Source organism: Teleopsis dalmanni, chromosome 2, assembly GCF_002237135.1.
Source record: "Teleopsis dalmanni isolate 2A chromosome 2, ASM223713v2, whole genome shotgun sequence".
In the NCBI taxonomy this organism is placed as follows: domain Eukaryota; kingdom Metazoa; phylum Arthropoda; class Insecta; order Diptera; family Diopsidae; genus Teleopsis; species Teleopsis dalmanni.
In genome coordinates, this window is record NC_051847.1 from 184,915,018 (window position 1) to 184,940,551 (window position 25,534).

Sequence of the window (25,534 nt, forward strand, 5' to 3'; positions counted from 1 at the left end):
AACTTTATTAAAAGTTAAACTTTGCATTGAAAATTATTTGTTTCTATATAAGTTATAAATTTCAGTATCGGCATTTAATTATTTTCGATAAAATGTTGGTGCACGGAGGAATTTTAGAGGAGACGCATGTCACCGCACTTTTGCAAATTTTGAGTAAGGAGTGCCTTTGGCCAAAATTTATATAAAATTTTAAAACATTTTTACGAGTTTCTTAACTGCAGTTGGCAATTACTTTGGGAACTTGTACTCGGTATTGATAGTACACAATGCCACGTCGAATGCAGCAAGCAATCTGCAGCTGGAGTACCTGAACGCTGTGCAGTTAGCATTTCGAAATCAATCTCAGCATGGAAAGATAATTGGTGTACAATGGATCGATGTTGCCAAACTGAATCACATGGAGTTAAATGCACTTACACTGCATGCTGTTGACATTTCAACTGAGGTAGGACAAAACTGCAATTGTAAATAGTAAAAATTTAATTTTAAAAGAATTTATTCTTTTCACCTTATAAAAAACTGCAGGGATTTATAACGATTTTATCAAATACAACTTTTTTCTTGCATAGTCGTTATTATGCAACTCGTAATGCTGAACTTCGCCTTAAGGATAAATTTTATCTTTTTTTGTGCGAGAATGAAAGTCCTGAAAAAATGTTAACAGCTGAAATATTACAATGTAAGTGTACCTTGAAGCAATATTGGTAGAAAACATTTTAACCAGATATCAAAAAATTATACTCATGTTTAAAGTTATATTCTTATTTTCAAGTGAACATTCTGTCTATTTAAAAAAGGGTATATATTAGTTAAATACATACAACTCAAAAGTATATGTATAAATAATTAATATATTAATGTGCCTCTTATTTTTCTTTATGCAAAAGTTTCCAATTATTTTTTTTTTTTTTCAAAAAAATTAGCATTTTTTTTATCACCAAAAAATTAAGGTATATCATTTGTTTAATTAAATAAAATAATTTTTAATGTTTTTTAAATTTTTTGTAACTTTTTTTAATTTTTTTCTTAATTTTTTTATTAGAATTAAGAATTGTTTTGTTTTTATTTTTTAAATAATTTTTAATTATCTTTTGTTTTTTATTAATTTTCTTTTTTTTTTAAATTAATTTTTTGTTAATTTTTTATTTTTTCACGATACACTTACAACCAAATATTTTAATTTTAATAAACAGTGCGATGCGCTTACCATCGAAACCGTATACCTATTTGACTTAGCATATCAATCCAACAAATCTGTTATTTGTTAAAGATCAAACTAACTTTAAATTTCTGCTCACTTAATCAGAAAATTATAATAGAGTATGAATGAAAACGGATTTTGCATTTTCAGTCAAGGAAATAGCTACTGACTCTTTTCGTTAGAGCTTGTCTCCAGTGACTATTTTACTTTCCAAATTTGTAGACTTAACTCGGTTCGCAAAAATTTTCGTTGAATAGAGATGCGATAATCCCTGCCTAAATAGATATTTTTAAGACCTTCATGCAATTACATGAGGTTACACAAATTGCTGCATCATTGGGAAAGTATACCTCAAAAAGACAAGACTATATGACTATGCCGAAAAGAAGGAAAGAACTATATATTATAGAACGTTCGTTTATTTTTCAAGCACATATTTTTTACTAATATCTATAATATAGCTATAAGGTTAAACTAACAATAGACTTTATAACAAGCATCTATCAGAACGTTACGTTTTCCTGTTAATGTTAATAAGATGGGATCATCTAGTGCATTAATATTTTACTATTTTTATTATTTTATTATTTTATTTTTATTATTTTTATTAATATTTTATAAAATTTGACACGTACACTCCTGATTCAAAAGTTACACTCATTGCAATTTTTAGTATTCGTTTCGAACCGCCAAATCTGGGTTTTTTAACAATGAAACTCCAGCTTCTTACTAAAGCTGAGTAATAACAAGAAGGTTTAGACCTTATTTTGGCATAGGATTCAATGAAATTTAAATATATATATAGAATATTCTATATGTATACGATATTCTGTAATCTATAAATCAATAAGAATAGATATTTTCTTCTGTTTAAATATATTTATAAATAACCATAATATGTATTATAACTGGTATTGAAGAAAATATGTTATAACACCATATAGTCATTCATAACAATTATTTTCATTTTCAATAATATATTTAGAAGAGCCACATATCTCTAAATTCGAATATAAAACAAATATGTGAATATCCTAAAACACTACTATCAGAACCATAGTATAGCCATTCTAATTGATAACCAGGTAGTTAAAAATGGTCTTAATTCTCATCAGTTGACATAAAAACTTATATTGGAATGTATTAATAATCTTAATAATCTTTAGCCAAAATAATCAAATATGGATCTTATGAGTTCCTAGTACGCTGGAATTTCTTACGAGAAAATACCAAACTTGCGCGCAATCATTCTGGTGACGAAGATTTTATCTTCAGACCCATTTGGAAAAAGAGTACGCACTCATAATAAAGAACTTCATTAGTAGAATCTGCCAGAGCTTTCAAATTTGTAATCGCTTATAGGCACTTTCATCCTGAAACGGTTTAAGGATTTTATAAAACTAATTAGAAAATTAACAGAATCATTATTGGAATTCTGATAGGATGGAAATATAGGGCAAACTATCATCCTAAAAACCTAAAAAGTTATGCTTATAGAACTTATAGGTATGGTAGGAGAGAGAATGAAACCTCAAAATACATGCTGACATATTTGATTTGAGATATCAGATGAAGACATTACACTTAGTAGTATAGGTTCAATACTAAAATTTTGAAACAAATTTGGAATTGAAGATATACTTTTAATCCATTAAGAGCGCAATATAGATCTCTACATGAGAGTGCGAAATCCCGAACAGAATAATATCTAAATTAATTAGAGCACCAATTAGTTTTTTGACTTAATCTTTTAAAAATTAATAGACCAATTAATTTTTAAATGTTTGTAAGTTAAATAAAAATTAAAACAAAACAAAAAATATCAGATTTTTCCAAGTGATTGTTTATATGCAAATGAACAAACTCTTAACAATTTAATTTCTTGCCACGTAATTGAATAAACAAATTAATTTCAAGGATGTTTTAATGCTACCAATAACACACATCAAAGCCAATTTATTGAAATGAAATTCCGACAAAATTCTCACACCTTCAAAAGTAGACTTTGTAACACAAATGCTAATTAAATGACATTACTAATCAAACTTAAATTAAATTACCACCAAAGTGACTTCGGAACGACTTTCTAAATTGACACTCAACATTCACTGAAAATGCTTAAAAGAAGATAGAAAGTAAAACAGAATCAAAAAAAAAAGCAAAAAAAAAAAAGAAAATAAATAAATTCAAGAAAAACTTTCTCCAACTTTAACGTTTTCGGAAAAATATCTCCGCTCGTCTGCGTTTCGTTCAATTTAAACTTTTACTACTTAATTTGGTTTTCAACCACGATTGTCATTTCATTTACTCCCACTGCCTTCACAATCACCACACACCCTACATAACCAATACGTAGTCTACCCACATCATCTTATGATCGTACCGACAACAACAAAATCAAGATACCCATTAAATGGTATTGCCACACCGGAACCGGAAGAGGAACTTGAACCAAAACCAACACAAACAACTAAAATAACAAAAGCAACATTAAATAAATATCCAAAGACTACCTTCACCACTGCCACTTCCATTGCCACCATCACCACTAGCAAGCTTACCTTGAACAGCGTTGAGGCGCAGTTAAAACCAACATGGGGGAATACCCAGCGCGACTTCAACTTGGAATTGTGGACGCAAAAGTTTGTTGGTTCTGTTGGTAATTTGGATGCTGTGCCACTGGACGCATTCTTGCCGAACAAAACTTTTACGAAAAACGTCGAACTTTATCCAAACAAAGTTACAAATCTGAAGGGTCGCACACTGCGTGTTGGCTCGATTACATATATACCTTATGTAGTTACTAATTATGTGGTAAGTAATTCCAGTTAAACTTATATTTATTGCTATAATGCCAACACTCGCACTTACTCGCATACACAAATTCACATCAAACTAAGCAGTGTCCTGTAGTCCTGTAGTGATGAACGTTCATATATATATGTGTGTATATAGTATAGTATAGTTGTGTAAGGTATATTTACAGTTGGGACAGACAAGCCATAAAAGATGTAAACACATGTTGCGGGTTAAGTTTATGGTTATTTTGTTATGTTTTGTTTTTGTTTAAATGCTGACTTCGTCATTTTTGTTTTGGTTTTTGTCCTTAGATTATTTTTTTGTCTCTATGATGTTTGTTCTGCTTTTTATGCTACAGTTCAGACATGTGGTAACTTAGTTTTTAATTAGGTCAACCAAAATTAACCCATGGATTAGTTAGAAAATCAAAACTGTATCAAATTTCATCAATTCAATTATTTTATATTTTGCGTCTTACTCTCTATGAATGTGGATTTAATGGTGGTTGGTAGCAAGTAGAATCATAAATACTTCCTTTGGGTACCCTTCATATGATAAACAATAATAAAACCTGGCAATCTACACCACTTTTACAGTAAAACCCTTTTTCCTGAAGTATGACAAAACCGATGTCAGGAAATCTTCCATACGTCACTTGAATTCTCTTTGAATTTTTTGTATATCCTGTAAAAATTTTGTATTTATAGAAATAATTCTCTTGGACTTAGAAGAAAGTTGGAAAGGTTTGTTCACTAAAATACCACCTTACAAGACTGGGTATACATACAAATGCAAACAGTAGATTCTGCGAAGATAATGAAGAGAGATGGAATAGACTCTTGGAATTTTTATCGACGTAATTGAGCTTAGAGACTTGCTCTAAACCCAAAGGAGACACAATAGGCCCCCTTCTATTGTGGTCGCAGTGCAACATCGCATGGCAATATTAGTAATAATAAAAGAAGTTTGTAAAAAGTCGTTTTTATGTGAGGTATAACTTTTAATTATATTAATTTAGAGTCCAAGGACTAGTCCTATTCCTTCTCTAATAGAATTTTTAATAGAAAGTCATACCCTTTATTTCTGCGTACCATTTTTTCATTGTTTATATTTACGATCATTTGTGTTCTCTTGCAAAAGACACTTACATATGCTTCAAAATTTTTTTTTTGTATTTTCAAAGTATATAGTAATATATATCAGCGTGTCATATTATTATTATTAAAGAAGGGATTGTGCACTGCGACCTTAATGATCTATTGTGCCCAGCGTGTTATATAAAAATAATTAAAAAATAATACTATATCTCAAGTTCTAGAATACATATATTATGTTTTCATAATATATATCACAAGCTAATATCATTTTTTTAAATTTAATGCAGGAACCATAATCAATATAATCACAAATAAACAATGTATGATAATTTATTTACTACTATTATAGTACTATATTTTGAATTTAATTTTTATTGAAAACTATTTTAATCTAAACTAAATTTAAGTCCAATAAAAGTCAGCATTTGTCTATTGAAGCCGTCAGTAGACATGAACCTCACTGAACTCTCTATAAATTAGAAAGTTGCATTCACTAATCCTAATATTTTTCTGTACCATAAAAGTTACTAAAGAACAAATGTCGAGTTATACCCCATGCAACAATATACTGACAAAATAGCTCATCTACTTCTGTTAACATAACCTAATTTTCTTCGAAACTTATAACTTCTAGAAAAAGTTTTATTGGCACCAATTGCACAATTATACCAATGAAGTGAAAAAGATTCGAAGTGTTTATTTATTTTATATGTGTGAATTTATAAAAAAGAACATTGATTTTAATAGCTAGAAAGGAAATTTGTGGGTTTGTGGGGTATATTATATTATTTAACTAAAATATTTAGTCGATTAGTTCGCCTGAAACAATTATGGTTATTTTAGTGGCATTAACCAACTAAATACACTTCATTAGGCACATATTATACACATATATAGCTTTAGATTTATGTATATTAAGAGCATAATATCACATATATAATAATTTTATGATACGCATTTGAATACATACATATTAACATATATCAAATTTTATTAACCACACTCTACAAAAAGTCTGCTGGCTTGGGTAATACAGATCCAATTAATACCAACCATGCCAATCGTACGGTTTATTATACTGGTTCAGAGGCCAACATAGTCAAAACATTTTGTCAAGTGCGTAATTGCCACCTGCGTGTGGAACCATGTAAGTGGACATTGATTTAATTAAATTACTTAGTTACAATCATAAATGTTTTGCTTGTATGTATGCGTATGTGTGTGTGTGTGGCTTTGTGTTAATTACACAGATTGATAACATTACGAACACCAAGGTTATGACCACAATTGACTTTTTCTTAATAGATGGTGTTGACGACTGGGGAGCTATATATGATAATGAGACAGCCACTGGTAATTTAGGTGGCATATATGCACAACATATTGAATTAGCAATTGGTTGCTTTTACAATTGGTATAATAACATCACAGAAACTTCAGGCACAATAGCGCGATCTGCAGTAACATTATTAGGACCCGCACCTGCGTAAGTACACAGTAGCTTTAGATAGTAACTTAAAGGTACTATCAAATTTTAATAATTGTTTTATATTTAGTTTACATCCAGCTTGGCGTACGAATATAATGCCTTTTAGCAATAAACTCTGGGTGTTCCTTTTGTGCACACTCAGTCTTTGTAGTTTTCTCATGTATTTTATAAAGTTTTCAAATCATTCTTTCAAGCACTCAAAGAATAGAGTGTTTAGACATATGAATGTACTCGAACATTCTGTATTGAATATCTTTGCAATATTTATACAGCAACCTTATGCACATACTGGGTGAGCTTATCATAATTTAAGTAAAAATAATGGTCAGAAATGCATTAACTCTGCTCTATTTTTTCAGTTTGCACTATATTTCTATACGTGTCTTTCTAACAGTTTTATTGTGTGCTGCACTGACATTAGAAAATATTTACAGTGGTCAGTTAAAATCAATACTGACTATACCATTTTACTCTGAACCTATTGATACTACATATAAGTGGTCCCAAATCAACTGGAAATGGGCAGCACCAGCTGTGATATGGGTAAAAACAATCGAAAACTCTGATTTAGTAAAGGAACAAGTTTTAACTAAAAATTTCGAAACTCAAAACTATGATTTTCTATACAACGCCAGCTTTCGTAATGATTACGGCATAGGCATTGAACGTTTAATGAGTGGTTCATTCAGCTTTAGTGACTTTCTTACAACCGCAGCACTAGATAATAAAATTGTAAGATTACTTACTCGTATATCATAATTATATATTAGTCAAATACTAATTAATTATTTTATAAATTTTATTATTTTAATTATTTTCATTCACTAAATTAATTTGAATAAACTTACAGGTACTGAAGGATGATCTCTATTTTGACTGGACAAGAGCTATAAGTATAAGAGGCTGGCCTTTAATGCCGCTTTTTAACGAACACATACTCATTTGTATAGAAACTGGGCTTTTCATACATTGGGAAAAAGAAGTAAGTGAAGCGAGTAAGTGAAGAAGTTATCTGTATAGTAAATATATATTTTTTAGGCTGCTGAACAATATCTTAATCGACAGGTACAAGACATGATGTTTAAATTAGCTTCAGGGCATATAAACAAAGTTCCTCCTCGTAAATTAACTGTGGAAAATATATCGGCAGCATTATTCGCTTTAGGATTTGGTTATTTAATTGCGGCAATTGTTTTGTTATTGGAGATTTTTACTTCAAAACTAACTCAAAGTTCCAATGAGATAAAGAAAAAAGCTACTTTAAAACGAAAGCAAAGAATGTTGAACAAAAACCTACAGAGCTAACTTAAGAATACGACGCATATACTATAATTACAATCAATCAAATGAATTAATCATTTATTTTGTTAGCAGTAAAGTTAATAAATATTGAATACATAATACAATAAATTTTTATTATTGCATTAAAGAAATTTTGTATAAGCATAAAAAATATACTCGAAAACTATCCGACCAATTTTAAAAAAGTTTTTATGGAATACTACTAGAGTAAAAAATAAACTTATGGATTTTAAACCCTAGTACTATATAATGAATCCAGAATTAATCTAGAAATAAGCAGAACACCAGAACTGCGCAGTGAGGAAATTAGAATTGATATCCTTCTGTCCTTTTAGCAGTTTTATTTTTTTTGTTGTAAGTTTATTAATATACTTTCATAAAGAGATTTTTTGAAAAGTAGTGAACTACAACAAAAATTCTTTTTATATTATTTTAATTAATTGAATTTTTAGCTGTTTCGAGTTTTGCTAAATACCCTTCATCAGTGCTCTTAGAAATAATTCTTATATTTAATTATTCGCAAATAATTTTTTTTGAGACTACATTTACTAGAAATCGTACTGATGCCCTGCCGAATTTGAAGCTGAGAGTCAGTGCACCTTAACCAACTGACACAAAGTCGTATTTGACTTTTAAACTCCATTTTTCTGGAGTTTTGTTAATTTGGCGTGAAAGTTTTATTAACAAATTCACTCGCTGTGTTTATATTAGAACGAAATCTTACACCAGCTGTAAAATAATTGAATTAATTAATTATATTTTTTTATTTTTAGTTGTTAAATTTCAATACTATTCTGTTTGTAGAGATATTATTTGTTGCCTGATTTATCTATTCATTCTTATGTATAGAACCTAATCTACGAACGTAATACTTTTGATATTATCAATACTGAAATATTTGACATTATATTTATTTTCAAAAAAAAAAAATTTAATATATATATTTGATATAAAAAAATAATATATAATTTTTATGACCATATCGTTACAAAAATTAAGGAGATTTAATTATTTATAATCCTATACTGAGTTAAGTGCATTGATATTTGATTGACATAGTTTGTTTTTCAAAAAGTAATGTTATAAATTATTTTCCAATTTCACAATTAATTATTCTGTGTGTGATAACAATTATTTTCTCCTAAAATTTGTTGCAATTCAGCTTTGATGTATGTACTTTAGTTCTTTGATTTGTTAATCCCAAATGGAAGGAGTAGTAATTGCAACATTTTGCACCTTAACTGTTTCGTAAACTAATTAATTACAAAATTACAATTCTAAATGAACATCCATAAATTTATCACATAAATAATGGTATATACTTTAGTCAAAATAAGGATGTTCAAATTGTATTTCAAGAACATCTAAAAACTTTTTAGGGATTTTTTAGACTTTTAGAATTTTTAAAAAAATTATTTACCAATTTAACACCTGATGCATTTGTAAGATTTAAAGACAACTTAGGTATGACTAGAAAATATTTTTTATTAAAACAAATTACATGAATTCGCCCAACAGCCGGTATTGCGGTCAAAAGAGTCCTATTATACTAAATTCATTTTTAATTACACAAAGCCCTATAAAGCTTTGTGTACAAAGTCCAGAACTAAATCTTTAAAAGAGCTTTTAATCTGTACTGATGACAGAAATTTCCACATGAAACAAATTTCTTCCATGCGCTGCTAAAACTAGACGATCAGAAAGAATATGCATACTTATCTGCTTATCTTATAGACATAGTCTGCACTCTGGATTAGCAGATAATTGATGTTTACGTAAGTGATATTACTTAAGTAAATTAACTAAGTATTTATTCATATCTGATAATGAGGGTGTCTTCTGCAAATATTGTTTACCAATTTTAAATATTTTTTTAGAAACCTTAAATTACCTAAGTATTTATTAATATTTCATAATGAGGACGTCTTCTTTTAGTTACTTAATTACATATACTTTACAGATCATCTAACTGCAAGTACTGTTTACTAATTTTAAATATTTGTTTTTGTAATTTTTTTTCTGAATTCAACTTTTTTCAATGACTCACTGTAACATACCCGACACGGGTCCACAGTATTTTTTTAATTAAACTTAAGTTAATCTTAAGCCAAACTTCATATTTAACGTAAAACTGTTTGAATTCAAGTTTTTTTTTATAATTTTTATTTTAGTTAAATATTAAACTTTTAATTTTGGTCTTAAATTATCTTTCATAAGGTATTGAATCTTTAAATTGTATCTTTGCATGCCATTAAATCCATCGCGTGCTGCCCAAATATTCATTATACCAGTACATTCAGAGAATTAAAAATGTTGAAAACGCTCTATAACAACTTCAACATCAGTATATCAATATTAAGTACACAAATCTAAATACATACTTTGTGCAATAGTAATGTAAGTTAAATTCCAATGAAAGTCAAACTAGAACATTTAAAGTTCAATCAACAATTTGACCTAAAGTTGACACAAGGGAGCAGGACTACTGCACAGAATGAACATACTAAAACAATCATTGACCAATGACCATTACGAGTGCATTTAAAAGTTATTGATGAAAATGAAAACAATTCAATTTACCGACAAAGAAAATAGTACCAGCAATGGCAAAATATTATCAAAGTGGGGGAAATGAAAGTCAAAATGATTTTGTCAATGTAAAATGCAGGCATTAAATTGAAGTACAGATTAAATGGATTTCTCACAATAAAACTAGCATTCCAAAATGGAGTTCAACACATCAAGTTACCCGAGACAGTCAAGTCATTGGGGAAGGTTGACTCTAATATAAATGGAAATCAGAGAAAATAACAATAATACTCGTCACAACGACCAACGGTGTAATATCGTTTGTAATTTTGGTTTAACTTTTGGTTAACAATAAAAGAAACTATTAAACTTCTAAAATGCAGAATATATTCATAACAAATACGATTAATACGAACAATTCAACAATTGAATGCTTTGAGTCCTGCTCTTCAATGCGGAATTCCAAATGTCAAAACTTCACAATCAATCTCCGTACAAAATTCAAAGGTTAAATGGCTTATAATTTTATTAAATATTTGTTACGATAACTATAACTAGGAAAACCAACAAAGTTTCAAACCCCAACTTGTTGGGCACTCAATGCAAATTATTTTCCTATAAACAACATTGAACTATACAAATTTGCTGACAACATTGAAATTTATTTTATTTTTAATTTAATTTGAATTTAATTTGAGTTCTCCAAATAGTTTCACTCCTAGTGCAGGACTATTCTGCCAATATAATCGCATCTGGGTGTACAGTTTTGCAAAGCTTTTAAATAAATTAGTAATAAAGTGGAAGATTGTTTTAAATGCTGACATGCCTGGCAACTTTGCCTTTAAATTGGCTGCATGCTCTACAGGACAACCACACGCATGTAAGCCAACATGCCACAAATTCCTTGCGTAAAGCCACATACACAGCCACACTCAAACAGTCCATTTTTTTTGTTTGCTCTCAGTTGCAACTGCAATATGCACAGATTTTGAAACTGAAATTCTTGCACTCACACACACTAACAAATAACAAACAAGGATGAAGAAATTGCTGCTGGCCAGTGCAAGTTCATTTTATACGCAAACTACTAACAAGCCAACAACACACAATCGAAGGAACCACAGTAATTCCCTAGCATAATCATAGTTTGGTCAAAAATTGGTCGACCGAAGTCTTTAGGCGCACACGTGTGTGCACAACAGGAATCGGTTAAATTTTTATTTCACCAGTGACTTTCTTTATTCCTTGTTTTTCCTTTCACTACGAGTAGTAATTTGTTGAAATGTAGAAATGTGAAATTTAATTAGTGGTACGCTATGTAAGGTGAATTAATGGATTATTTGGAATTAAGGAATGTACAAGGTTATCCAAGTAAAATTTTAGTGCTATATATTGCACTACGTAGTAAATTAAAAGCACTAAAATTTTAAAACCAAAGTTGTAAGCTTTTATTATCAAATAACAATAAGTTTAAGCAAAACGAATACGAGAGTCATTCAGTTTAAGCAAAAAATATCTAAACAAAGCTTTTAATAATTTTAAAAATAAAAATTTTCTATTAATTGTGTAGCTTAAATTTTTTTTTAAACTTTAAACTTGATATAACAATTCATGCCCTATATAGTTACTTTGAAGACTAGAATTATTATTGACATATCCACTTAGACCCATACTCTCGCAAAAATGCACAAGCACTAATATATCAAAGGGCAATGTCGCTGCTTCATTTCCAAAGATAATAGACGTCAAAATTTGCTATACTAACTACTGAATTTCACGTTTCCTTACACATAAGAAAATAAATTATTGTTAATAGTTCTGTTATGGGTATCATTCCTATTTATTTAATTTTTGCACAAATACGACCACTATACACTATAAGCAATGAACTGTTTAGGTCTCATCGGCAGCCCAATAGTTGCCTTTGGGTCTATCATACTGAAAGTATGATAATTTTTTTTTTTAATAATAAAAGTGATCAAAATTGCGATTGAGATCTATTGAGATAAAAATACATTTCATGGAGTAACGTTCTTACATTCTTAATTTTGAAACAAATAGTATGCATAAACAGTGAATTTTCGAGGTCTCATAAGTAACTAATGGGTCGTCTTCGGATCTGCAATACTTAAAAAAATTTAAATTTTTATTCGAAACAAAGCTATTGAGTCAAACCTCAAAGCATAGTAATCTTATTGTATTTATTTTTAAAAAGTACTATCCAATCACACCCAACAATCCATAAACAGCACTTAACAGTCATCTTTTCAAATCTCATCTGTAGCTGATGGGTCACCTTTGGATTTGCAATTCTTAAAAAGTGACAATTATTTTATTAACAAATCTATTGAGAAAAAATACGTTTTGTATGGTAATATTCTGATCTGCTTAATTTTTAAACCAGTACGATTCAATCAAGCCACCCACCAGCAGTAAACAGTGAGTTTTCCAAGTCTCGTTGGTAGGTAATAGGTTGTCTTTGGGTCTACTATGCACAAAATGGGATTACAGTCAAACTTCCATGAATCGAAGTCCAATTTTGCAAAGAAAAGGTTCGACTTATGGAGACTACGAGTTAGAGTTTTTTTTATTTTTTTTTTTTTTTTGAAAGAAACAAGAATTACATTTTAAGATATTTATTTATTTACAATCAAATAAAGCACAGAATTTATAGTGAAGTAAAATATTTAGAAATTACGGTTTAGGACTTTAGTTTTTTTCTTATTTTCATTAAAAAAAGATTCCTCTATATTCATACCCTTATAGTGATCATCACTTGGAATATCATTCGTTTGTAAATATAAATTCAGAATTTTAAATGAATTTCCATTTCATTCTTGGAAGACTGATGAACAATCACATCCACCGAACCCTCATCATCACTTTCCGTTGCACTTAGAATTGGATCCAGTAATTTAGAGCTAACATATAGTACTCAATAATATTATCATCTGTAGCAAAGCTTGATGTACAAATTTCATTGTCAAGACCAATATCATCGTTAAGAGTAGCGTTGGAAATTATTTTATTTACTGGCATTTGCACAAAGAAGTAATATAAAAAAAATTGGAAAAAGGCACTCCCCCTAACAGCAAAATGCATTTATACTTAATACAAAAATTTGACTTATAGAATACACTTTTCCATATTCCTATTAGTACGGAACAAAATTTTTGTTCGAGTTATAGGGATATTCGAGTTATCGAAGTTCGAGTTATGGAAGCAGAATTGTATGTAATTTGCTCTCTAAAACCTTGGTGTACTGTTTTTGGTTCAAGTTATAGAAAATTCGAGTTATAGAAGTTCGACGAATGAAAGTTTGACTGTTATTTCTTTTTTAACTACTTAGCACAGCACTCTGTAAACATTTTTTACTGAGTAGTAATTTTAAGTGCACTCAAAAATTACTTATAAATGTTACTTCGACAAAGATGTTTTTGTAATTATATGCTGTGTGTTAATGAGAAGAAAATATAAGTTCAGAAATAAATTATCAGCTGCTTGAATAACGGTTTTTTTAAAAAAATATACTTATTTTCGTTTATATAATATATATTATTGTACATATCTCACAAAAAATTGACACTTTTCATTACTTTCTCATCACTTTCATGTACACTTTCGCAAAGGCACTGAGCTTACATTAATCATGAAAAAATTATAACTATTTCAATGGTTTTAATTATGACTTGCTGGCTTAAGTAGAATTATTAAAGAATATATGCATATATGTGAACATCCTTGAAACTAATTGAAAGCAAAATAGAGAGAAAAAACAAACAGGAAATGTAGTGCGAAATATATCAGCGCAGGCATAAGCACGGGCCTCATGGCGCATAGAATCAACTGAGCCTTTTTTCCAGAGTACACGCAATTGAGTTGGCACACATTTCACTCATAGCAATTAAAGCTTTAATTTTATTCAATTTAATTAAATTCAATTGACTCACGTGGCGTATACGTAACCCATTATTCCATTCAATTATTTAAGCTGCAAGCAATTCAAATTCATAAAATAAACTTAATTAAATTAACACCACATTTAAACATTCACAAGGATGTCACTATCATTTTGTGGAGCTTTCACATTTTCATGTCTACGGATGTCCTTAACTGTCAACATGACATTCTATTAAGACATAATTTTTTTTTTTTATTGCAAATTATATTCATGTATTCTGTTTTTGCATTTGAATGGTAGCTGCACAGTGTGTGAAATGTGTTTTATTGTATTAAGCAATTTCTAAGCAAGGCTCTAAGACTTATTACACACAACAACAACTTTGCACAATAAGGAATCACAGTGTTTGAATAGGAAACTCAACCGAGTAAGAAAATGTGTAATTTATTAAAGCTGAACAAAAATTTGTGTCAAAAAAATTGTTGTTTTTGTTATGGAAATATGTCATGAGTATGCATTTAATTTATTAGTCTATTTAGGGATATTCTTAGGTAAAGACAGAATTTAGTGACTTCAGAAAAAAATATTCAAAAAATTCCTATTAAATTATATTATTATTTGCAAATAAGGTAATTGTGCACTTATTACATCTTCGTTATTCACCGGAAATTATCCTTATATAGACCAATAAAAAATGTAAAAAGTTATTATGAAATAATATTATCAGATTCGAAATAGAGGTGGAGAACTATCAATGGCACTATCGACACTATCAATCCGCCATCGATGGCACTGCTAGGCTGTCGAGAATCTACGACAGTTTATCACAGCAACGCTTCAAAAAAAAATACCCATCATTAGTGATCTTTGTAATATTTCTTGTATTTAATTATTCGTAACCTAATATATGGACTAACTAATATAATCACCAGCTTCCTACGTGGGAGATCCTTTCGCACGAAAATCAACACCGCTCTCTTGTCAGTCCGATCTATAGAAGCAGGGGTTCCTCAGGGATCACCACTTCCCCCACTCTCCACAACATTTATACATCTGATATTTCAATGTTAGGTCCATCGACTCTGGCGTTATATGCTGACGACACGTGTATGCTATACTCAGATAAATGTGCTCTCAACATAACCAACACACTTCATGAGCATATAAACCTCATTCTGGAGTATTTTAAGAAATGGAAAACAAAATCAATAATGAAACAACTAAGGCTCCGTTTATTACGCGTAAGTGAAGACAGAATTCATCAAGAGCGAAAGTCGGAGATATTGTATTTAACTAGGAGGATAGCGTTAAATATCTCGGTATCACGTTGAACAAACGATTCACATTGCTTAAACATGTTTAACTGAAATAAATTAGCTGTGCCAAAATTCTTCATCACCTCCAACCGCTATTAAGAAATGAAAATATCAATGCTAAGAACAAGAAACTGATATATAACCAAATAATTCGTTCAAACACTATTATCCGCCAGCTTGAAATTGCATAAAGCCAGGCTCTGAGAAGGCTTTTCAAGGTATCATGGCACATTAGGACAAATGACATTCTCAGGGACCTCAAAATTGATCCGATCAAAAAATACATAAAGGATGGAGCCCTGAAATAATTCGTTAACACCGCGTTAACGAATCTCAGAATGGATACAGGCTCCCCGGGGAGGTATGCAGATCTAAGGTCAGTTATTGCTTAGTCTGATGAAGTGAAAAACATTAATCCAGTCAAGGCGTAAGGAGTGGTTTTGAAAATACCTCGATTTAATAAAGAGTAAAAGTGCTCAAGTGCACTGGTTCAAATAGCTTCAACATAAATAAAAATATATGGATTGTATTTTATATTGTAAGAGGTATATCCATATAATTTTCTCATAATCGACAGAAATACATTCTTCTTTTTTATCATGGTTTTATTTTTTAATAAATAATGTATGTGTTTTTAATATATCTTCATTAAAATTAATTAATTAATTAGACCATGGAAACTTTTGAATCATACTCATTTAATGATTGTGTTATATTTGAAATATTTATAGTGTTTAAATAATTCATTAAAAGTTTTTAGTTATTTAAACATACCATAATCGCACATATAAAATTTTCCCTATTAAACAAACATATTACAACTTCACGAGTTTATAAATGGAAATTAATCTAGAAAGTTTATCTTTACTCGTACTTGTACTAAATCTGAAAGTTCAGTCCACACCAGAGACGTAGAGAAAATGTAAACATTTTGTATTTGGAAAACATACACAATCGATTACAGCTTTTTATGTGCTCTTAGTAGAAAATTGCAATAGTCAAAAAACTTACCGAAAAGAATATATGAAAGTATGAAAGTATGAAAGTACACACGTGTAAACTCAAGGATAAACCAACAAAATCGATTAAAAACATTTTATCGAAATTGCAGCTTAAGATGTCAAGGCAATACACTACTGCAGTTGTCCTGTTTTTTTTAATTTTTTTAGTTTTTTTCTCCATTTTGAAGTCGATTGTATCTTTTTTTACACTGAAGTTAACGTAGCCAAAAGTTTTTTCTTTACTGCCGCTTTGTTACTCGCAATCGTTTTGGTGCTCTTGACCACTTACAAACCCGTAACATTATTTTGACAAGTACAGCACTGGAACGCTGCAGTAGTTGATGTTGGTGTGATGAAGATGATAGTTTAGCTATCATCATTTAAGCCACGATCAAAATGTGTTCCAGTTACAAGTAATCCAACTCAAGTGTGCAATCGAAAGAAAACTTTGCACCTGCAAAACAGCAATAAAAAGTGCAGGGAATACAAGCACTAAAATTGAATAAAGTGCAAACCGTTCGAGCCATTCCCGTGGCCGAGCATTTGTGAAGTTTTTGTATTGTTGCACGAACTCTTCAGATTATCTACGTTCTGTGTTGCTCACAAAACATCTACAAGTACCACAGTCGGATAAGTGAAGATATGTAACAACTCGGTAAAGTATTTGTTATAAATTTTCGCTAACCTGAAGCTGCAAGTAATAGAAAATAAAATAGAAAAATAATATTTCTTACATTTTATTTACAACCAAATGATTGCAATCAGGACGATAATACAGATATTAAAAAAGTTTTACATTTTATAAAGAAGCATAAGATGATAATATTATGTTGGATTTAATAATAAGCTTTTTCTTGTTATTATTCCATTCCATTAGTATATTTATTCTGTGCTTAAATAAATTTTTAAAAATGATAAAATTTTAATTAAAACCAGTTAATTATAAATTGAAAGGGACAAGGTATGTAACATAGGTATGTAAAGTAAAAGGAGGATGAAATCGTCTTCAATTGTTTAAGAAAGTCTTTTTGATTCCACATACTTTATAAGTATGAGTAGAAAATTGCGCATATTAGACCCATCCGAATGTATTTATTAATATTTATTAATTATAAATTGGAAAGGATGTTGGTAAATAGGTAATGTGAAAAGAGGATACAATCGTCCTCGATTGGTTAATAAAAAAAGTTTGATTCCACATACTTTATAATTATAGATAAAATATTGCGCGTATTAGATCTATTTGATCGTTTGAATTAATACAAGTATCTAGCCTAAGGCCTATATTTGGATAAACCTATACAGTGGAAGGTGTTTGAATATCTCTTTGATACTTACAAATACTTATTTTATTATTATTATTAAGTGAATTAAAGAATTAGTCACCCAAAGCGTTAGGTCTGCTTTTACATAAGCCTGGACTCAGACGAGACACAACAGTAGTTTCAGAACTTCTCTTCGATACTGGTCAACGATAATAATGGAAATATCGTTGAATGAATTAAAGTACGAAGCAACAAAACCTTCAGATAGGATTATTATAAGCATAGACAAAAACACAATAGGTGTTTCAATATATGTTCTTCAGCTGCAAGTAAACATGTTCTAAAGTATGTAAGGTTTGTAATAACTATACAATTACATCAGATACTACTAATCATTTTATCAGAAAGTTAATCTAAAAGTAAGTAGCAGTATATACTTTCTATTCAACTTAATCTTGCAGAAAGTAAATAGTTATTTCATACTAATATAAAGAGAAAAAGGAAGAATATTGCACTACACATTAGACACCATCAAGGTGAAAACCTCATATCGTATACCTTAAAGATGCAGAAAGTGATACCAAATACTCAATTACGGAGTCTAGCTAAAATCACATCTAACCATAAAGACATATGTTATTAATACAATAAATTTGATCAGTTCAATTCGATTATTAATTGAAAAATTTCGATGTAAAGAAGGCAATTCGCACATGGCTTTTATGAAGTTAAAAAATTTTTTGACATAGTACCAAAAAATAAGGTATGGAGCTCTCACTGAGAAAAAAATGCTGAAAAGAACGGTATTAATCCACTTTAAAACGTAAATTATAAACATGAAATGAATCTGAGGTTCCAAAAATGACTGCCCCACTGTTCATACGAATAGAAAAAATATAAAAATGTTAACATTAGAAATGCTATTAAAATTCTACCAATCACTAGGAAGCAACCAATAAAACATCCTATAGACATGGAATAACGGTATACGAAAACCATATAGTGTAAGAAATCATGTTTAGTATTTACGAACAGCTAAGAACAAATCGGTGGATTAACCCACCAATCATTCAAAACCTATCAGGAAAACAAAAGAAAATAGTATAACCGTGTAATAACATAAGACGTCTGAAACACTAAGATTACTATTTGAAACCGGTCAAGAGCAATCTAAAGACAGAGTGCAATCTGAATGAATTGTTATGAGCACATAATTTTTTCGTCTAAAAAAGGTGGCAACACAGTATAATTGATTCTGGCGGCTCAATGTTACTTATTATTATGAAAATTTTCGCAATATATCACAAATTACTAAAGTTGTGTCTCATTATTCGTATATTCCAATCTAATTTCTGATTGCAGGTGCTCTGGAGCAAATATGGAATGCGAATATATACTTCTATTTCTTCGAATATTTATCAGTCTGTCTATTAACCTATGGATTTGTTTATGTTCTAGCTCGTCTCTCTATTTTTAAGCTAATAAAGTAAAACTTTTGTGAGGACTTTTTTATGAATTATAGCAGTTCAAACGATCATTCTGAATTGATTAACTATATATATATATATTTATATAATATATATATATATTGATTAATATATACAAATTTTATCACATTGTTAGCAGCAGTTTTCCATCAGTTAATTAAAAATTAATTTATAACAAAACTATCTGATTGAAGTTTATCGAAACTGCTACAATTTTCTTTTTTAATTTTATACAACTTTAAAATGCTTTATTTATGACTAATTTAGACTTTAATTGGGTTTTTCATATTATTTTAGTATATTTTATCGTTAAAGTTATTAATTAAATTTCTTGCTTATATGAAAAGTTCTTTTTTAAGTTATATGTTTCCACAACTAAGCAAAATCTTAATATTGACTTTTTCATTATTGCGCTTATGAAAAATGAATGAGATGAAAATCTTTCCTGTCCAAACGTGAGAGGAATTCAATATGAAAAACTTCGTGAAGTAACTTAATTACAAAATATTTTTGACTTCCACATATTAAGTAGTTACGTACTCTACCAAATACACAGACTACACATACGACTCTGTGTTATTAATGATTTTTATGCCACGTATTATCACGTTTGTTAGTAGCTGAATTTCGTTCCAGCGAGATTTTTAATGCTTCTGCAATATTAAGTATTTCCTTATTGAGGTGGAATAGTCCTTGTATAAAAGTCCTTGTATAAAAAGTACATATTTGCGTTGTGTTTGATAAATGTTTCATTAACAAATATAAGTATAGCAGTACACAAAAAATTAATTAGTTAATTATTCTTCAGTCAGATATGTGTAGTTATTTAGATGACAGTTCAACATATTTCAGCTTCTCATAGGTAAAAAGCATCAATAGCTGTAAATAGTGTGGATATGTGAGAAAAACGAAATTTATATAAAACAATATAAACAAAAATTAATAGAAAAAAACTTTTCAAAATATTATTGTTTAGTAAAATAAAATATTGTAAGAATTAAAAATTAAATAAACTCAAAATTATAAAAACTAATTTTTTTATCTCTCTAATTTTTCTATATAAAAAAAATAATAAAAATTCTATTTTGATAATCAAACACAGATCCTCTACAAAAAAATATATGTTCAGAGTATTTACTTTGCACTTATTTTTTTTAACCTCTTTAAATGAGCTAAGAAGCGTCTACGTCTATGTATCAATTAAGAGTTCAGCAACCATCACGATATTATGCGTTACCAGCTAGTAATACGTCATAACCATGTATGGCTCCGTAATGTTCTGATCTATTGAAATTGTTAGCGATGAACTTGTTGGTATACTCGAAAGAATCAGTTCAGATATGCAATTCTACGATAGGTATTACTATTTGACTATAATCCAAAAATGGATCAGAAAAGCTGAAAAACGTTGGTTTTGACAGGATATTCCAATTAACTAACAGGGAAAGTAACTCATTTTCCTTTACAAAAGGACGACTTTCCGTTAACAAATCAGGGATGACAAAAATGATAAGTTATAAAAGATGTTAACATAAAAGATTTACACGACTTCGATTAACTGAAATCACAGTACCCTGTTAAATTTTTTAGGTGAACTCCACTTACTGACAAAATAAAAATAAACATTCTATGTTAACACAGGAGATTATCTATAGCTACAGTACTTCACACCACTGAAATTACAAAATCCTGTTAACTTCTTAAGCTCGATATGATACCTTGGGCTACTATACATACACTTTAAAATATCTGTATTAATACAAAATACTGACTACATGCTTCGCTCCATTGAACTTGGGCTGATAAAGATGTACAATCTGTATTTGCAAACAAGATTTTTAATGGCCACAGTACTTTCGTCAGTTAATGCACAGTATCTTATTAAACTCTTACCTTAATGGGACACTTTTTACTGATAGGAATACACATTTTTATCAGCATAAAAGATGTATAATGTATAATTCGATCCGTGAGAAACCCAATTCTATTAATCTATTAACCATAATGCTATACCTTGAGCTGATATAGACACTCTTTCTATGTTAGCACAAATAAATTACTATAAGCGCAGTGTTCTACTCTACTAAGATTTGAGTACCCTAGTAAACTCTTAACTTTAATAGGACTACTTGTGCTAATAGGGATACTCGTTCTGTATGACCACAAAAGATTTTCTATAGCAGCAGTGCTTTGCTCTATTTACAAAACAATTAAACTCTTAAACTTAATATTGTAGGACACCTTTGTCTGTTAGAGATATACATTCTATGTGATTACCCTTCGAAACTATTCTCTGATTGGAATTCTTAAGTCTTTCCATAATCCGAAAAATTCTAAAAATTCTAATTACACAACTAACATACACACATTATTAAAATCTACAAACAATTAAACCTCTCCAAAATCGTCTGCCTCTGTATCTCAATCGACAGTTAAGCAATGATTAAGGTATTACAATTTTTCTTTTGTTGATATTGGTATCAACCTAAATTGTTTCTAAGTATTTTTGCGCATGTACTCCTTTCATTAGTCTAAAGTTCTTCTGAAGGATAACATATAGCTTCACAAATAACTTAATAAGTGAACGGGAGAAACGAAGTTTACTTGAACACTGACTGGACAGCCCAAACAGTCATGCGGCAGTCAAGATGATTTATAGATCCTGAACACATCAAAGTTGACGCTATTCTCAAGCTTAGCAGAAACGATATTAAACTCTACACAAAACTACTTACAGGACACTGTAGTCTCAATCACCACATGAAGATTAGAGGTGTGGTAGAAAGTAATTCCTATGGACTCTGTCATAAAGAGATCGGAACATCAGAATATGTTCTATGCAACTGCCCACCGACTGCAAGACGTAGACTTGTCTATAGTGGAAGCGAGATCTTGATCTCAAATTAAATAGGTAGAATTAAGCTCACAGCAATTACTAGATTTATAAATAGTATAGAATTGTTTTAGTTGGGTTTTTAAGCGCACAATAGATCTTTTAGATAGGTCATTCATGGCCTATTATTTAGCTATAAGTATTTGTTATTTTGCTATGCTTTAAACTATAATTTATGTTTGAAATTAATAAATGAAATTACTGTTTTTATTTATATATTTTAGTAGTAAGTTCTTTTATTTACAATTATTTAAATATAACATATTAGCAGCAATTTCAACATTTAACTTATTTTTCATTTTAATAATGTGTAACTTAAGAACTATAGATTATTTAAGACAATAACTATTAAGTTGTCTGTCAAAACTATACTTCACAGGTTCATTTCTGTAGTCTGTCTTCTTTTAATTTAAATACAAAGCAAAACCACCTTTTTATTTATATATTTTTTATATTATTTAAAGTAAAATAAAAACAAAATAAGACTTTAGGTAGTCTTATGAATTAAAAAACGAACAACTATAATAAATTGAAATTGTTGGTTATCGCTTATGAACCTGTAAATGTAGAAGACCCGGTTGCATTAAATAGAGTAAGTGAAAACCTCCTTTAAAAGTTTTATTGCAGTTCTTAGGTTCTAACAGTGTCTGTTTTACTCCAAACATTTATTTCAATTCTATTGATTATTTTACTTCTATTCTACCAACTTAATACTTATATCTTTAATCGTACTGCTTTCGTTTTAATTAAAAATTTCTCTACACAATATCATGTCTCGTATTTCGCTTGTCATTGTGTCATCGTTAAGATAGTGTACAAATGTTAACTATAATGATATTTATTATTATGTGAAGAACATGAAACCGCAGAACGAATTGCTACAATATCGATTGAGTTCACAAAAGCCGCTAATAAAATTTATTTAAGAGAGTCATCACATATTTGCTATTAATTTGTGCTGTTGTTGATCTGTTGACATGCCGGCATTACAATATCAAACCCCTATAAACAAAACCATTAAACACAGATGCAGTAAATGGAAAAATTGTATCTGCAAATGAAAATAAAAATCAATCAATCGTACAGAATCCGAACGTAGTCACCTGACCGCATCATAAAATTAAACTCAACCATTTACGCGATTTTCATATTTTCACGATACGAGACTTAACTTAGCGGAGCTGCAAACGTGGGGAAATGTGCGAAATTAAAAGAAAATTTAATAAATGTAGCGGCTGCTGCAAACGGAAATTCAATGATTGCCGATAAAAATGCTTTAATAAGATTCTTTACATTTTGCCATTTTACCATTTTACCATTTTACCATTTCACCATTTTACTATTTAGCCATACTCGACTCGTACATACAAACGAATTTCAATTTGCGCGTTAAATATGTTAAAGCAATGCATTGTCATTTACGTTGAATTTTTATGTATGAGTATGAGAATGCAACAAAAAAGATACAAAGATACAAAGATGCAAAAATGAACAACAATTACACTCGAAAGTTACTACAAAAGCCCATTCAGTGAAACATTTTTGTTGAAATGAATTATTTAGTAACCGTGGATATGTGAGTGTATTGATACTGCGATTCTCTGTGTGTAACAATTAAATCCTTCTTGATGTATAGATGTCCTTTGCCCACGTCACAGCTGCAGCTACTCTATCATTTCATACTGGTATGGTACGTATGGTACTTGGACAGGATGCAGCAGCAATACATTTCTGCTACAATTTACGTTTACGTTTTCATTTTTACTGTCATTTTTCATTTTTCATTTTGCATTTTGCATTTATTCACTGGATTTTGGCTTTGGAAATCAATTGACCAATTTCAATTGCATTCATCAACGGATTTTGTATTTCATGGTAACCGACATCAAGGGCACAACATATCGGCTCTATGATTTTATTTTATCTCACACAATCAAGTGTGATTTGTTGTGTATTTTGTTATGGAGCTAAAAGGTTGTTGGCTTCACAATACGCAGTGAGGGGAAATCAAAACAAATTATTTGGTTTTCCAATTCGATGTGCTTTACTTGTGCAGTTAATTAAGACTTTATATTCAATTTGATTTCCATATTATACTCGATCTATGATCCATGACACACATTGGTGACTATATGGTTGCATATTGTTTTAGATTTCAACTAAAATCTGTCATTTATGCTCTTCATTTCATTTCCATCGACAACCAGCCATACCATTCATTTTGATCTGAAAGCCATTTAACGAAAACTGCATTTATTTTATTTGCATGAACTGCAATGAATCTGAGTAAATTAAAATGTTGTTTGCTTATGACCACAGCTTATTTGCAGCCGCAAAAGCCGCCAATTTGCAGTAGCCAATATAATAAATTACCGATGGATTAGCATTTTATCATAATTTTTAAAGTAGGTTTCGACCTAAATAATATAAAACCTTTTTATTAAAATTCAAATAAATGCTATTGTTTTGATTTTCATTGCAATTAATATAGTTAAATAATGCAAAAATGCACATAGTTATTTTTAAAGAGCACTAACACATAAGGGATAGAGCCCTAAAGCTATATGCGAAAACCGACAGGCTGCTCTACTTAGCACTATCTAATCTCAGAGCAATCACTAAACGGACGGGGTGGTAAGCAGATCTTAGATCAGTCATTGAATAATCACGAAGCTTATGAGGAATATTACTTAAATTAGTCAGTGAGATGAATGGGACTCTGCAGAAACCCCCAGTTAATCAAAGAGTAAAAGTGCCCAGATGCACTGACTCGGAAAAGGCTCAACGTTAGACTCTCACAAGCTAATACTTCTTAATAAAAACCAACTTTATATATAATTAAAATAAATTTTTGTGCACGAAAATACTCTGACATTAGATCGCTGATACAGTTAGTATCTAAACGAAACAATTTGGTAACGTTTGAAGAGATCATTTGTTGATGAAATAATTATCTTTCCCAAAGCGTGAAAAGAAACAATATTATAATCTCCATCTCCACCTATAAATTATTATTGTAACATAATGTTGTTTAAGAGACGAAATATATGTTGAGCAAATGGAAATATCCGGATAGTGTTATCAGCACTTGATAAGCAAAAATGAAAAACCTAACCAGCCCAATGGTTCATATAATAAGTTACTGTTTATTTAGTGGTCAAGCTCTTTAACTTTAAAAAAAGAAATTTTCTAGAAAAAGAAAATAACTCAAGCTCTTAAGCTCTTAATCCATCAAGAAAGGAAAATCAGAGATT

The 25,534-nt window shown here is 29.8% G+C and overlaps 1 protein-coding gene across 1 annotated transcript; it reads left to right on the forward strand.

Annotated features, from left to right (window-relative positions):
* Positions 1-92: 92 nt before the first annotated feature.
* LOC119676356 lies at positions 93-7,891 on the forward strand. The gene is made up of 10 exons (XM_038087595.1): positions 93-153; positions 222-445; positions 526-679; positions 3,558-4,015; positions 6,112-6,244; positions 6,403-6,583; positions 6,654-6,878; positions 6,946-7,318; positions 7,437-7,568; positions 7,625-7,891. The coding sequence occupies exons 1-10, from the start codon at positions 93-95 to the stop codon at positions 7,889-7,891; spliced, it is 2,208 nt and encodes a 735-aa protein (XP_037943523.1).
* The last annotated feature ends 17,643 nt before the right edge of the window (positions 7,892-25,534 follow it).

Coding starts and splice junctions, on each gene's coding strand:
- LOC119676356 (XM_038087595.1), top strand. CDS start 93: ATGTTGGTGCACGGAGGAATTTTAGAGGAGACGCATGTCACCGCACTT. Junction 6,584..6,653: donor TTATTAGGACCCGCACCTGC/GTAAGTACACAG, acceptor TTTTATATTTAG/TTTACATCCAGCTTGGCGTA. Junction 7,319..7,436: donor CAGCACTAGATAATAAAATT/GTAAGATTACTT, acceptor ATAAACTTACAG/GTACTGAAGGATGATCTCTA.